At 41.8% G+C, this 17,040-nt stretch overlaps 1 protein-coding gene across 5 annotated transcripts in view; it reads left to right on the forward strand.

Annotated features, from left to right (window-relative positions):
* The window catches only part of RARB (retinoic acid receptor beta), an 876,710-nt gene that overhangs the window by 450,633 nt on the left and 409,037 nt on the right, over window positions 1-17,040 (forward strand). For all 5 annotated transcript variants that reach the window (XR_006700944.1, XM_045436330.1, XM_045436327.1 and 2 more), the window contains one exon: window positions 16,661-17,017. Coding sequence is in view for 4 of the 5 variants with exons in the window: in XM_045436330.1 (XP_045292286.1) it covers window positions 16,840-17,017 (178 nt within the window). In the remaining variant the exon portion in view is untranslated. The remainder of the gene's footprint in view (window positions 1-16,660; window positions 17,018-17,040) is intronic.

Here is a 17,040-nt window from a genome sequence, read left to right on the forward strand (position 1 = left end):
GCTGTGTGATTAGAAGAAAAAAAATAATAAAACAGGATTTGGTGAGAACAAAGCAGCGTCTCTGCCATTTTACCTCTAGTGAATTTCTCTCCCCCCCCCAAAAAAAGTTTCAAAAAGTGCCTTGAGCGTAATCTAAACAAGGTGTTGAGCTACTTACTGTCACTGCCTTGAACAAGAGGTGCCACTTGGAGGTACATTCTGGTAGATTTCTTATATTGGTTTTATGTTTTATTTATGGTGCGTGGGTGGTGTCTTTCAGATTGGGTAAGCAAAGCAGTTCCTAAATAGGTCTTTTTAAATGTACCAACTATCTTTTAGGGTTTTTTTTTTGTGACAAATGGAGAGGCAGAGAGGGGGTCCCCTGATAGGATTGGGAGGCCACACAACAAAACTGCCAACCATAGAAAACGACTTAAAAAGGAAATAAACTGTTCCCTCGTGCAGGGGACCAAACTTTAGTTTTCAAGTGAGGTCGAACATTTCATTATTCTTCTAGGTACTACCTTTTTTTCCCCCAAATACAATAAGAGGAGATCTTTCAGACACATCTTTATTGGAGAGAAAGAAGTCTTCACCCTAATTCTTTTCTCTCCTCTCAAGACTCTTGAGGACTAGCAATAAGATAATTAAGACAGTGAAGGAAATTTTTAGTTGGAAAAAAAGCGAGGCAAAAAAGTTGACAACAGCAACAACATAACACTGAAATTTGCTAATCTTGTCCCAGACTCTCTACAAACGGACGCGCGCATGCCTGACCCTCTCGTTCTTTCCTTTAACCTGAGCTCATGGCATCCATTCCCACTTGAATGGCTCTATCATCTGTGTCTAAACTCTGGCAATTTGCAGGGAAGCTCTAAGGCTGCTGATAAAACAAAAACATGTTACACAGTGTTCACGTAACCTAGCAGAAAGGCACAGTAGTTCAATCAACATTTTACACACTTGTTCAGGAGTCATACGTATGTTGCCATCAAAGACAGCACGCTCTTCCCTCTTCCCTTGGTACTACTCTGACCTTTGGCCTCTTGTTGAGCCCCTGTCTTCTTTAGAACAGACATCCCTTGGCTTCTCCTCTGCCTCAGTGTTGTAGGAAGTTTTCAAAGCCAACGGTGAGCATTTTCAAGATTTTCTCCCTGATGAACACCACGCATCAGGGTTTTCCCCAAGGCAGAAAAACTCTATTTTGGCAAAACTAGCTACTGGTTTCAAGAAAAGTATTATATCAGTGTTTGTGGTTACTGTTCTTGACTAGGTTGCTGGAGACTCAGAGTGGACTGGTGTATTCATTCATTTCCTATTGCTGCTATAAAAAATGACCACACACTTAGTGGTTTTAAAGCCACACAAATTTACCCTTTCAGCTCTGGGGGGTCAGAAGTCCAAAATCAGTTTCACTGAGGTAAAGGCAAGGTGTCTGCCAGGTGAGTTTCTCCTCTCTCAGAGGAGAGAATCTGCTTCCTTGCCTTTATCAGCTTCTAGAGGCTGAGTATATTCCTTGGCTTTTAGCCCCTTCCTCTGCCTTCAAAGCACATCACTCCAGATTCTGCTTCCATCATCCTAACACCTCCTCTGCTTCTGTATTCAGATGTCCCTTTGTCTTCCTCTTGTAAGGACCTCTGTGATTACAGTGGACCCGTCAAATAATCCAAGATAATCTCCCCATTTCAAGATCGTTAATTTTTAACCATATCTGCAAACTCCTTTTGGCCATATCGAGATCCTTAATTTTTAAACATATTGCAAAGTTCTTTGGGCCATAGAAGATCACATTCCTTGGTTTCATAAATTAGGACGTGGCCAACTTTGGGAGCCGTTATTTGGTCTACCTTAGCTGACTCCGTTACCGCAGAAGCCTAACTCTTTGTCTGCTGTAGCCTGAATGGTTGGGTGCCCCCCCAAATTTGTATATTGAGATCGTAACCCTCAGGGCGATGGTGTTAGGACATGAGGCCTTAAGTAGGTGAGTAGATCATGAAGCTGGAGCCATTATAAGTGAGATTAGTGATCTTCTGAAAGAAAGCCCAGACAGCTAGCTTGCCCCTTCCACATGTGAGCACACAGTGAGAAGGCGCCGGCCATGAGAGCTGTCACCAGAGCAGGACCACACTGGAGCCTTGATCTTGGGCTTCCAGACTCCAGAACTGTGAGAAGTTTCTGTTGTTTATAAGCCACCCAGTCTGTGGTGTTTTGTTAAGGCAGCCCAAAGAGACTAAGACAGTGCCCTCTTCATGTGAATGCAGGACTATAAGTCAGTAACACTTGCGTTCCTCCTTCGTGGCCTGCCCTGGCTCAGAAATGTAAACCTCCCATCACGCTCTTCCTTCCTTTGGCCTTCCCACTTTTCTTAGAACATGTTTTTGTGAATATCTTTTTGCAGAGCCAGTATTTTTTCAATTACTATTTTTCAAAATGTTGACTGTATTTTAAGGAACACAGGCAGGTTTATTGACAAAATCCCAGGGAGAATGAGAGTAGAAAGTAACGGTAAACATACTGAATTTATGAATTTAAGAAAGCTCAGAAGAGGTAAGGAGGGAGAGACAGCAGTTTTCCTAAAGGTAAATAGAGAACAGCAGTCCATGAGGCCTGTGAGTGGTGAGGACCCAGGCCTGTTCCTAACAGAATCCCCTGGGGATGAGAGCCTTTCCAGGGGAAATAGCCCTAGAAAGACTAGACCCTGTTCCCAGGGCACAGATACCAAGAAAGCCAGATGTACAGGCTAATCTAGGCTTGGGCCTTGGGAATATATCAGTAGAAACTGTGTGGACTAAATCTGTCTTCGTTGGTGGTTGGTTAATTTATGTGCCTATTTCTCTTTTAATTTTCAAGATAGAATTTGCCTAACATAAATTTAAACTTTTAAGTTGTGTAATCAGTGGTTCTTAGTATATTCACAAAATTAGGCCACTATCATCATTACTTAATTCCAGCGTACCTTCATCACCCTAAAAGGAAACCCTGTAGCCATGAAGCGTCACTGTCTACTCCTCCTTTCCCCGAATTTCTGTCTAGGGATTTGCATATTCTGGACATTTTGTATAAATGGAATCACATAATATGTAGCCTTTATACCTCAGGACTTTTCAGCCTTTTATGGCTTCTTCCCCTTAGCATAATATTTTCTGGGTTCGTCCGTGTTGTAGCACGCATCAGTAGTTGATTTGTTGTTTTGACCAAATAATATTCCATTGTAGGGATAGACCACATATTGCTTATCCATTCATCAATTGGCGGTCACTTGGGTTGTTCCTTTTTTGTGGCCCTTATGGATAATGCTGCTCTGAATATTCACGTACAAGTGTTTGCTTGTATACCTTTTCAGTTTTCTTTCTCGTATGTTCCGTTGTGGATTCCTGAGTCATATGGTAGCTCTGTGTAACTTTTTTTTTTTTTGGCTTTCTTTTGTTTTATATTTTGAGTAACTATCAAACGGGCTTCCAAAATATCTCCATCGTTTTTTCTCTCAGCAGCAATATGGAAGGGTTCAAATTTGTACATATTCTCTCCAGCACGTGTTATTGTCTGTCTATTTTCTTAGAGTCCACCCCCAGTGTTTGGCTTGCATGAGACCCCCAGGTCCTTTTCATAACCCTGGAAAAGAAAGAAAATCTTAACAACAGACCAAATTCTTTCTCTGTCAGGTGCTATAAAGATTTAGAATCCAATCAGATTTAATTTATTTTTTTTTTAATTTTTTTTTCAACGTTTATTTATTTTTGGGACAGAGAGAGACAGAGCATGAATGGGGGAGGGGCAGAGAGAGAGGGAGACACAGAATCGGAAACAGGCTCCAGGCTCTGAGCCATCAGCCCAGAGCCTGACGCGGGGCTCGAACTCACGGAGTGCGAGATCGTGACCTGGCTGAAGTCGGACGCTTAACCGACTGCGTCACCCAGGCGCCCCAATCAGATCTAATTTAAAGAATTTAGGTATTCTCCCACACCTGGAAAAACAAAAGTCTTTGTTTATTTGGCTTGGCCTTCCCTTTGTAGTGTTGTGATTTTTTTTTTTTTAAGTTTGTTTTGAGAGAGCACGTGCACACGCAAGAGAACAAGAATGTGAGTGGGAGAAGGGCAGAGAGCGGGAGAGAGAGAGTCACCCGAAGGCTCTGTGTTGTCAAGCACAGAGTCGAATGCAGGGCTTCATCTCACAGATCGTGAGATCATGACCTGAGCCAAGATCAAGAGTCGAACACTTAACCGACTGTACCAGCCAGGTGCCCCTGTAGCATTGTAATTCTAATGTATTGTTTCTCAACCCTTTTTCACATGATGCTATACTCAGATTAATAATACCTGCATGGCCCGTGGTGGTAAACAAAGGAGTCTGCTAATGGATGAATATGTTGAGTCAAAGGCTTTGTTCCACCTCCTACATCCTGAGGCTCCGATCAGCCCCTGGAGGCTGAGGGGATCAGAGACAGGCATATTTCTAATCCATTGTTGAAAATCCACCGGAAAGCTCTAGTCTACTGAACACAACTGTGATGTCTCTGACCTCAGGTGGGGGAGCAAGGGATGCGTGAATGTGGGAAAGAAGAAAACCTGAACTGTGATAAAGTGTCTGGCCATATAGCTTGTTTTCAGAGGCCTTAAGAGTATGACACACGGGCGCCTGGGTGGCGCAGTCGGTTAAGCGTCCGACTTCAGCCAGGTCACGATCTCGCGGTCCGGGAGTTCGAGCCCCGCGTCAGGCTCTGGGCTGATGGCTCAGAGCCTGGAGCCTGTTTCCGATTCTGTGTCTCCCTCTCTCTCTGCCCCTCCCCCGTTCATGCTCTGTCTCTCTCTGTCCCAAAAATAAATAAACGTTGAAAAAAAAAAAAATTAAAACTCCTCCAAAATTTAAAAAAAAAAAAGAGTATGACACACAGTGTCCAAAATGGGCCCTGAACCCTCTCCCTCTGCAAGAAGGCTCAATGTGAAGAAGGCTCAACCTACAAAGACTGCAGACAGGCAGATCAGGACTGTGTGATGATAATTCCAGATTTCTTGTCCAGGTTGACATAGGCACAAAACCTAGAGACATGGGAATAAGATCTGGCTGTTGAAGAGAAGCAGCTAGCAAGAGCTGAGTAGAATGTTTTCACCTCAGCCAGAGGTGCTGGGGAGAAGGGAAGGTGATTAAGTATCAAAAATACTGGTGTTCCTGGGTGACTCAGTTAAGGGTCCGACTCCCGATTTTGGCTCAGGTCATGATCTCACGGTTCATGGGATCGAGCTCTGTACTGACAGAGTGGAGCCTGCTTAGGATTCTCTCTCCCTCTCTCTCTGCCCCTCCCCAGCTCATGCTCTCTCAAAATCAATAAGTAAACTTAAAAAAAAAAAATCCTGTCCCAGGGCACCCGGGTGGCTCAGCTGATTGAGGGTCTGACTTCACCTCAGGTCCTGATCTCATAGTTTGTGAGTTTGAGCCCCACGTCAGGCTCCGTGCTGACAGCTCAGAGCCTGGAGCCTGCTTCGGATTCTGTGTCTCCCTCTCTCTCTGCCCTTCCCCTTCTTGCTCGCTCTCTCTCTCTCTCTCTCTCTCTCAAAAATAAACAAACGTTATAAAAAAATTAAACATTGAAAAAAATCCTGTCCCGGCTGATAAACTGATGAGAATGAGGGCATTGCCACAGGCCACTGGACATTGGGTAACAACGGCAACATTGGCACCTTGCTTGTTGTCATAAGAAGCACATAAAATGCCCTTAACCTGGTTTATGGGAGGAAGGAAACCAACATCAGTGCCAGAACCTGAGCAGACCTACAATGGGCCTGGATACAGTGTTGTGCAGTGGCTTTGACAATCCCCATTCCTTATAAAGGTGAAAACTCTGTGACCATTTCATTTCTGTGACCAACACAAATGTGCCTGGAAAAATTCATGCTCTTGCTGCCTTGACTTGGTAAAGGCAACTGTATAAATTTGGTAAAAATATTTTTTCAGGGAGACGTCCCGTTTTAGAGTAGATAGATACCCGCACCAGTTATATCCGTTTACAATGCTTAAATATGATTGAACACTAAATACTCATTATTTAAATTCATTGCTTTGGGAATTCTATTATGATTTTTGTCACATAAATTCTTTTATAAGAAGAATAAGCAGACGATTATTTTGTTTTCAAATGTCAGTGGGCGTGCATACATACTGAGTTTGACTACAGCAAGGTATAGTCTGTATCCGTTTTTATGATCTCCATATCATTATAAGTTGCAAGATTCCAGGGACCTCAAATATATCTCTTTAGTGATTTTACAGCACTGTGCCATTTATGAATGGACACTTACAAATCGTACTTGATACCATTGTATCAGTCTTAATCCCAACAGGCAAGCTGACATGATATCAGTGGTCTATTAACATAGTCAACTGAAGACTGGCCACTTGATCCTCCCCAAAGAGAAAGGGTTAAGTATTGGGATAAGAAGGATCTTCTGAGGTCTGAAGTCTATAGCAGTATAATTTGGGAGTTTGTTCCATGAAAGAGAGAAAGAAAGACACAAAACAGTTGAACAAGTGAAGACTCAGGCCTCAGAAAAATCAGAATGCTGTTCTTCACACTACAGGTAACCTAGAGGCACAATCAAAGCTCTTGTGACCTGATTCATTCCTGTTTCTATCAGTGTTTTGGTTCTCTGTCCCTCTCTGTCTCCTATTTCTTACTCATTTAGCGTCTCTAGCCTCGTGGCTTCTGCAAACTTAATATTCTGGGTATCTTTACATTTCTATGCTAATCTTTTACCTGTGTCTTTGTGTCCCACCAATGCTCAGACTGATGGGGTAACTTGGCCACCAATCAGCGTAGAGACTCCCATTGGGCAGACTACATCTTTTAGGCTACCTCACATCCACTAACCCACCTACAGATGGCTGACTTTCCCTTGAGAACCAAATCTTAATCCAGTCATTATGCTTGATATGGCAGAATGCCACGATGCAAAGCATGGAAACCATTGTATAAGGAGTGGCCTCCCGTCACTTCTCTTAAAAACGAGCCGTGGTACTGACAGAAGTTTTGTCCACTAGGTCCTCTGTACCTTACCTTTTGGAATCTGTGTGAAAAGACCTTAGGAGAACACCTCTTCAGGAGGTGCGTGCCATGCTAGCAGGTGTAACAACTTTGCTTTGAGGGCTGGCTCCTTAAACACTCCTGTATATGCTGCTGCTCCTATAATTTATGAAATTAAGATCTTAAGGAGTTTTATGCTTTCTAATATACTATGTATTTCCTCATCATTTTCTGAGTCATATTTTCACTTGGTGTTTCTTCAGCAGATGGAACCTTATAAAAAATGGTCCAAAAAGGAATGCAGGGACATTTTGTGTACGCTTTTAAAAATATGTCTTCGATATGCCGAATGACCTCCTCCTAAAGCAGTAGAGTGAGTCAGCTTTCACTTTGCTCACTTGGTGGTCTGAGGGACTCTTTGATGGCATCATTCTCTCTAAATGACTCTCTTCTCTTTCATTTCTAAATTAAAGAGCGGTAAGACATTTCTCTTTTTGGCCAAATTCAAGTTACTCGTTGGGGCATCCCCTTGGTTTAAGCTGAAGCTAATTTTACCAGTAACATTTATGAAGAAGATGGTGGATATAAGAAAGGCTGAAAAACTACCAGACACATAACACTGACTTCTTTATAGCCATGTTTCTATTGGGAACGGCGGCAAAAGAAACTGCCAGAATTTGTGCTGAGTTTGGCATTTTTTGCTGAAAACAGGCATTTGGCCGAATGCATTTGAGAAATTTTAAGTGGCATTACCTGGAACTAATGCCTTAAATAAAGAGGGAGGTTTGAGCTAAAACAAACTGGAAGAAGGGGCAATATGCACGTAGTGTCTGTTGAAGCAAAAATTTCCCCCACAACAAATTCTAAATGAGCTGAAGAAATACAGAACAGTTTTCTGTGCTTCACCACGAGAAATTTAAAAATCTATCTTTTGTTCACTGTTGCTTGTTTTTTATGTTACCCACATCAGCCATGGTGCCACTTAATTTTAGTGGGAGGAAATGAATACAGTGTTTTCTACAAAAATCTTTTCTGCTCTGTCACTTGGATTATACTTGAAGGCAGCCTGGTGTAAAATGAACACTTCTCACCAGGTTAAAGTGTTTGGCTCCTGTGTCTCAAGGTAGACTCTCAGTAAGTACCCTGTCCCCAACTTGGAGTCTTTTAGAAAGCATATATCCAGTCATCAATGCATTAAATGGCACTTCTAGCCAGTATGCCTGTAGGTGCGTGGGTAGGAGAGGTCAAATCCCATCTTTATTGTATGTATTTATTAGTAAAAGGCATTTGACACAGCCCTCTGACATGTCCATTATGGCAAGTCAGACCTCACTTTTTTTGTTGTTCGGTTTCAAATTGAGACCAAGCAAAAAACCAACCCTTAAATACAGAGAACAAACTGGTGATTGCTAGAGGGGTGAGGGGCATCGGGGGGTGGGTGGGAGAAACGGATAGAGGGGATTAAGAGGTACAAACTTTAAGTTATAAAATAAGTCACAGGAGTCTCTCTCAAAAATAAATAAACTTAAAAAAAAAATGAAATATAAAAGGACATAAAGGGTGCCTGGCCTGGCGGCTTTGGTTAAGTGTCTGACTTTGGCTCTGGTCATGATCTCACAGTTCATGGGTTCGAGCTCCACATCGGGCTCCACACTGACAGTGTGGAAGCCTAATTGAGATTCTCTCTTTTCCCCCCTCCTCTGCCCTTCCCCCATTCACGCTTTCCCTCTCTCTCAAAAATATTTTTTTTTGTTTATTTAAGTCACAGGGGTGAAAAGTACATCATGGGGAATATAGTCAAGATTGTAATAATGTTGTGTGGTAAGAGATGGTAACTACACTTATCATGGTGAGCACTGAGTATAGAATTGTCAAATCAATATGTTGTACCCTAAAACTAATATAACATTGTACGTTAATTATAGTTCAGTAAAAGATTTCATGAAATATATATTATATATTTATTTATTGAAATATATATATATTTAATATAAAATTTAGTGAAATTCTAGTGAAATATGATGGATTAACAATATGTATGTTCTCCTATTCCCTCTTAAATCTTCACTAGAATGATAGGAAAGGACGTAAAATGTAGAAACCATAAAATTAACAAGAGCATGAGAGATGATAATTGCAGACAATAAATGACAGTATCTTTTTTTGAAGACAAAAAGTAGATGGGCAGTAGTGAATAAATTAGCCAAGTGCAGAGAGCAGAATGCTGAGTGCCTGAAGGAGACACAGAGAAAAAGCAAGGAGATAAGCTGTAGGATTTTGGACAGTCCCAGAAAGTAGAAGCACCAGATGTCCAGAAAGATAGAAGTGATGATTGAGATAGTAAGATTGGTTGGAGTTCTGAACAAGGAGTAGTAGTTAAATTCACTCCTCCACCTGTTACATCCTGGTGATTAGTGTAATCCAACCCCAGGAGGAAAGATAAGTCTACTCTTTGAAGAAATTAAAGTAGAGAAGTTAGGGTTCTGGACACCAGGCATAAATACAGAGTGGGGCGGTAGTGTTAGACTGAATGCAGGAAGAAGAAGTGAGAGACTACTTATTTCATAATAACCCCACCAGCAACCTGAGCCTCACCGTTACATTCCGCTGCCAGAAGTCTTTTCAGTAAGACATTTTCTTTTTTCTCCATTCTAGGTAGAATCTGAGAGAATTTCTTAGTGGGTTTACTCAACCTATCGGGGGGGGCGGGGAATCATTTCCCCTCTACCTTCTGAGTTCTTGACTGTGACCCCTGAAGTAAAAGGTCAAGAAGGAAAAAGCAACAAAAGTGTATTAACATGTATACCTCAGGTATACATGGGAGATATCCAGAAAAAAATGAGTAACTCCATGAGATGGCTTAGAATTCAGAATTAAATGTCATCTTGGTAGGGGAAGGGGAAGAAGGAGGATGTAGCATGTTACAAAAGAGTTAAGTAATTTTCAAGGAAGATGAATGGGCCTTAGAATAGACTGGAGGTCTGATAGTTTGTGACAAAGTTTGGGTGTGCTATTGGCTTGTAGTTTCCTCTCCTGTGACAAGAATCCATTGTTGCTGGTTGACTAAACTCCCAATGGAGGGTATTTATGATAATTGTATTCCTTCTGGAGGATGTGTATTTAGACACATAAGGGAGTTCAGAAAAATCCTATCCCTACTTTTACTGTTTTTCAGGTGCTTACAACTCAAAATAATCAATATACCAAATCCTATGTTGGGGGGCATGTCCTGAACCCCTACGGTCATATTTTGGGATAGCTTATTCTACTTTTCAAGTCCCAAGTAAAAAGCCCGTAAATCTAACATTTGAGGAGTCTCCCAAAGAAATGTCCCACTTACAGTACTCTTTCATGAAACTCACCCATCTGACAAGGTTTGACCATGAAAACAGAGCTTGCAGTATGTTCTTCCCTTTAGATATAAACGGGTTGGCCTAGATATGGACAGAAAATACAGTTGAGAAATGCATGTTATATTAAAACAAAACAACAGACAAAGTGGGAGGAAAAGTCAATGTGGAAAGCGGAGTAAAACATTCTTTTTTTTTTTTTCAACGTTTATTTATTTTTGGGACAGAGAGAGACAGGGCATGAACGGGGGAGGGGCAGAGAGAGAGGGAGACACAGAATCGGAAACAGGCTCCAGGCTCTGAGCCATCAGCTCAGAGCCTGACGCGGGGCTCGAACTCACGGACCGCGAGATCGTGACCTGGCTGAAGTCGGACGCTCAACCGACTGCGCCACCCAGGTGCCCCAGTAAAACATTCTTTTTAAGATAAGCTATTTAGAACAAAAACCAGGATGTATAAAGAAGAAAAAGAAAAAACGGGGGCACCTGGGTGACTCAGTCAATTAAATGTCTGACTCTTGATTTCAGGTCATGATCCTAGGGTCACGGGATTGCGCCACACTTGGAGCTCAGAACCGGGCATGGAGCCTGCTTAAGATTCTCTCTCTCTACCTCTCCCCGACTCACACATGCGTGCACTCTCTGTCTCTCTCTCTCTCAAATAAACTAAAAAAAAAGAGTTATTTTCAATTCACAATTTCATACCTACCTAAACTATCAAATAAGGGTGAGGTATAGCATAAAAATATTTCAAAACATGAAAAGTGTCAAAAAATTTACTTCCCACACACCATCTCTAGGGAGAATCTTAGGGAAAAAACCATCAGATGAAGAAGTAAACCAAGAAAGAGAAGGACATGAGATCCAGGGAACAGGTTCCAGGAAAAAAGAAAAAAGAGACGCGATAATAGAAAGTCCTGATCTGACATCTATGCATGAGACCAGGAAAGCTGCCAGTCAGCCCTGGAGCAAGAGGAATGTCTCCAGTTATGGAATTACCATATCATATGACATGTCTGACAGAATTGTCAGGGAGTGGGGAAGAATTATTCATAGATGGAAAGTAATCCAATTATATAAACAAGGCAATTATTAACTCCAGGAAAAACAAAAAATTTTATAAGACCTGTAAATGTAGTATGTCATGTGGCTCAGCTGTAACAATATTTACCTAGTCATAATTAGGTAAAATTAATGTAATTGATTTCCATTGTTTTCATTGTGATGAAATTATGCTGGGAGTAAGAGAGAAAAGAGGGTTTTGCATGTGTGAGCAATAGCCTGTGAGATTTCAATCCTATTTATAGTAGAAACCAGTAGATAGTAAAGGAAATCTTACATAATTATGAAAAAAATAGTTTAAGCCCATTATCTAGAAATACAAGTAACAGGAAAAAACCGAACTAGCATAGTTTCGAGTAGTTGCTTGTAGGGACAGGAGTTAAACAGTGGGCTGCTGTTTTTCTTTATTAATCTAAAGCTGGGGTCAGCCAGCTATGGTCCATGGCCAGGTTCAGCAGGCTGCCCATTTTATTGGATTATAGCAACATCCACTCGTTTATCGATTGCGTGTGGTTGCTTTTGTCTCATAAGAAGTTGGTACAAAAGCAGAGTTGAGTATTTGTGACAAAGACTGGATGGCCTGAAATCTCAATTATTAACTTTCTGGCCCTTTTCAGAAGAAATTTGCCAACCGAATGTCTAGGGCAGTGTTGCTCAAATGTCGGCTGCATCAACATCATCCGGAGAGCTTGTTAGAATGCAGATTTCTGCACCCACCTGACACTCCGATTCAGTAGATCCTGTGGGAACACAGAATCTGTGTTTTCTTTTTTTTTTTTTTTTTTTTAATTTTTTTTTTCAACGTTTATTTATTTTTGGGACAGAGAGAGACAGAGCATGAACGGGGGAGGGGCAGAGAGAGAGGGAGACACAGAATCGGAAGCAGGCTCCAGGCTCTGAGCCGTCAGCCCAGAGCCCGACGCGGGGCTCGAACTCACGGACCGCGAGATCGTGACCTGGCTGAAGTCTGACGCTTAACCGACTGCGCCACCCAGGCACCCCCAGAATCTGTGTTTTCGAATAAGTTTACAGGTGCTGTTGATACAGCTGGTTCAGGGACCCCGCTTTGAGAACCACTGGTTTATTTTATTTTATTTTTTTTTAATTTTTTTTTCAACGTTTATTTATTTTTGGGACAGAGAGAGACAGAGCATGAACGGGGGAGGGGCAGAGAGAGAGGGAGACACAGAATCGGAAACAGGCTCCAGGCTCTGAGCCATCAGCCCAGAGCCTGACGCGGGGCCCGAACTCACGGACCGCGAGATCGTGACCTGGCTGAAGTCGGACGCTCAACCGACTGCGCCACCCAGGCGCCCCAAGAACCACTGGTTTAAAGGGAACTGTTTTTTAAAAAAAATCATATGTAAGTATCATGTTTATAAAACAAATTTTAAGTCTTGAGAGGGATCAGCTTAGAAACTGCCTGCAACTTCAAGCTGAAATAAATACAGAAACAACCTCTGGTAAATTAAGTGTGCCAAGAAATGATTAAAATGTACTTTAAGAACTTTTAATGGATTAAAACCATTAACAAATTAAAGTGGACAAAATATACTCTGTCTTATTAAAATAATATCTCATGGATGTGGGCATAGATGTTAGCAGTTCACAAGATCCCTGCCACTGCATGGGCACATTTCTTCCAACAGTTAGTGTGTGGACCTATCACACTACCTCCTGTCATTCTGCTGTTTATCAAAGGCAGATAGATTATTGTATGACAATATCAACTATGCATGCAGTTATATAAAATTTTTTTATTTCCTCCTTTTTTTTTCCATTTAAAAAATTTTTTTGTGTGTTTATTTTTGAGGGGGGGGGGGCGAGGGGGGAGGGGCAGAGAGAGAGGGAGACACAGAATCCAAAGCAGGACTCCAGGCTCTGAGCTGTCAGCACAGAGCCCAACAAGGGGCATGGGGCTCAAACTCACGAACTGGGAGATGGTGACCTGAGCCAAAGTCGGAGGCTTAACCACCTCAGCCACCCAGGCACCCCCTTTTTAGTTTATATCCTCTTAAATATTTTCAGTATTTTCATTTAATATCTCATAAAACACTTGTTTTCTGGACAGCACAGCCTGAGAAACTTGACATAAAACCTGTTCCTCTTCCCTTAACCCGTTTCACAGAGGAGGAAACTGATGCCCAGGGAATCTCCAAGGTTGTAGATCCTCCTGATGGGAGTCCCTACTTCCTTCCACTCTCTTCTATTCAGCTCCCATTTGCTTTGCTTCAGGCTGTGAAGGAAGGAACACTGAATGAGCCCAAAATCAAATCAGGCATAGAGGGGGGCGGGGAAAAAGCACTGCTAATATCACGAAACATCTCTCTTTTTTTTTTTTTTTTTTTTCCTCAAAAAGCCTGAAACAAAGGAAATTCTCTGCTTCCAGGAATAGCCTTAATCAGTCACATATGTGAACATAGACCCAGCGACTGTTCAGTTGTCCAGCAACATAACAGGATTTTCCCAAAACACTGATTTTTTTTTTCTTTTGCCCTATTACCAGTGTAAGTAGTTTTCTTTCCTTTTTCTTTTTTTGTTTTTTATTTTCTTAAAGATCCTAGGCGTGATACCAGACTTTTCAATCAGGCAGGCAGGATGCCGAAAATCGGCAGTGTTTGAAAGCAAAGAGAAATGAAGGATTATTGAGAGTAGAAGTAGTCCCTGGTTGGTAAAAACAAACAAACAGCTTTAAAAATCTAAGAATTGTGCCCTGCGGGGGTGGGTTTGCTGAACTGTCAGCTCCACCAGTTAATGAGGTAGTTTATCTAATGGAGATAGAAAAGACCATTTTTAACAATGCTGGGCTTTGTGTGTGTGATTTAAAAATCAAATTGAGTGGAAATGCAGCAAATACCAAAGGGCATTGTTTATTTTCTAATTAATTTGCTACAAACTACGAAATCACGATGTTAAATATATTAGATGGTGCATGATTTTTAGAAGAGAAAGCTCAGAAAAACATTCACCTCTTATAGTCCATTTACTTTATTTTCATCAGAGAAACAAGTTGTGGTTTTAAAGTGTGAAAAGGACATCGATATTTTGGGAGGGGCACCACTTTGGGGGTTAAGTGTGTTACAGAAGCCAATGGGGACTATAGTCTCTTTTGTAAGGTTCAGCGGACTCGTGGGGAACCTGGGAGCATATGGTCTCACTGTTGATGATGCTCATTTTTAATATTAATAGGCCAGGGACTCAAGGCCCTGGGGAGAATGTCATCTAAGTGAGGACAGCCACTCACATCAGGACGGCCTGTGGACGTTTTCCTCTGTAGGGTACAACTAGGACACCTTCAGGCACTCAGTGACATAAGCACACAGCACGGTGGAGGGTAAAGCAAAGAGATCGTAGAACCTTCCAGATCTAGGTTCAAATTCTGACCTAGCCACAGGCTGACTCTAGGACATTGCGGCTAAGTCATTTAAACTCACGGAGACATCATTTTCTCACCTGGAAAATTAAGATAATAACTGCCTCTTAGGCTATGGAGTAAGAGCTCGAGCTTGGAGCTCGTAAGCGAAGGGCCTGACACGTAGTAAACAAATGGAAGTTATTTGGATTAGAAAATTGTGAGGTTTGTAATCAAACTGGCTAATTGCGCAAACTGAGAAATCCGTAAGCCTTAATGAGTCTTTGTTCTCAACTTTACCCGGATCCTACCTTTTCTTCCATGACAAAATTTGGAGTCCTAATATCTTCCTCAGGCAACTGTGATGTGATTCCCTACCCTCTCTGACCCCAGAGCCTCTTATCTTTTCCAGTAAGCTTGTTCTCAGAAGCCTATCATTTGGTGAGACAACACATATGTTAATAGCAAATTGTTACCTAGTGTTTACTCTGCCCCGGGCCCTCTTCTCATGGTATTAACCTCATTTCCTCATGGCATCCTCCCAACGGCCCACTGAGGTAAATTCTATTATTACCCCCATTTTACACTCAAAGCTGCCATATTGAGAAGTCAGATCATTGTTCATGGGGTAGGGCCATGATGTGAACCTAGGTGGTCCGTTTCTGGAATCATGCTCCTGACACTTACTCTTGGCCGGCCTTGAGATACCGTTCTTGTTTTGTGTCACATGGGTTTACTTTTCAGTGCTTCCCTCAGTGGAGTCCAGAGTTTGGGGCTTTTACTGAATATTGGTCATCAGGGCCCAAATGAACCTGTGACGTCTACAGTCAGCCCACCCTAGAATCTGTTCCAGGCTTCTTCTGTCCCCAGCCTCGAGCAGTCCTAGGTGGTGCCGATCATTGCTTGCGAGTTCTTTGTAGGCGCAGGACAACTGAACCCTCCTTAACAACCTGATCTCAATTAGGAGCTGTTAAAACTAGACACTCCATGATGGCAGGAGCCACATTAGCCTTCTTCCACACTAGTGGAAGTATATCACTAGTGCCTACATCAGCACCTGGCGTATAATAGTAAGTTAGGATTTTATTGATGGGTGGATGATTAAACAGACAAAGCAGTCACATGGATCAATGGATGGTGATCTTACAAGGAAGGTGTATACTGTTGACAACAAGAAAAGATAGAAAGAATTTTGCTGATCTTTCGCTGTATCTCTTACTCACCTTTCATTAGGGTATGGTTTTCTCCTACAATTATATTTACCTTTTGGAGGTATGTCATTCCAGGGGGCTAGGTTTCAATCCCAAGTTTGTTCATATAAAATATTTAACATCTTGGAAGCACCTAGATTAGGACATGATTGCACAATCAACTTCTCTAAAAGAAGCAAGAAAAAAATATTCATTCACTCGGTGAATATTTAGTGAGTGTCTCTAGCCTGTCTGGTATCCTTTGAGGAGCTTGTAACATAGCATGTGATAAAACCAAAAAACTCTGCCCTCCTGGTGAGTTCATTGTAATGGGAGAGTTGGACAAAAACACTCGCGTAAAAACTTAAGTGCCATGGAGAAAACTTACGCAATGTGAGGGAGATAGGGAAAGATTGGGTGTGGGGGGATGTTGCTATTTAATATTGGACAGTCAGGGCTACTTTGAAATTGTATATTTGTTTTATTCTATATCAGGATATAAGACTTTAAGAAAATAAAGGTAGTAAATATAGGGGAACAACTGGGAATTAGAAGACCTAGCTTAACATCTGAGATTTTTCACATAACTCGATAAAGAAGAAAATATTTTTGACTTATAAAATTTATATATATATATATATATATATATATATATATATATATATATATATATATATATATGTTGTTGTTTTGTTTTGTTTTTTTCCTTACAGAGTTAGCAGTTCTGGATCTTTAAAGTGCAAGGTGGTCATACATTGAACTGTTTTGCCTTTGCCCCAGAAGACAGCTCACCTTCAACCCTTGCCCTGAATTGACCTCCCTCACTTTGCTTCAAGACCTGGAGTGATGTGTTCCCACCCCAGAACACTTTTCATCCTGTGAGGCCTGAAACATGACCACCAGTAGCCACGCATGTCCTGTCCCGGCAGTGAATGGACACATGACTCACTATCCAGCCGCACCCTACCCGTTACTCTTTCCACCGGTCATCGGGGGACTTTCCCTGCCTCCCCTCCATGGCCTTCATGGTCACCCTCCGCCAAGTGGGTGCAGCACCCCATCACCTGCAAGTAAGTACCACTGCATCTTGCTC

This window comes from Leopardus geoffroyi, chromosome C2, assembly GCF_018350155.1.
Source record: "Leopardus geoffroyi isolate Oge1 chromosome C2, O.geoffroyi_Oge1_pat1.0, whole genome shotgun sequence".
In the NCBI taxonomy this organism is placed as follows: domain Eukaryota; kingdom Metazoa; phylum Chordata; class Mammalia; order Carnivora; family Felidae; genus Leopardus; species Leopardus geoffroyi.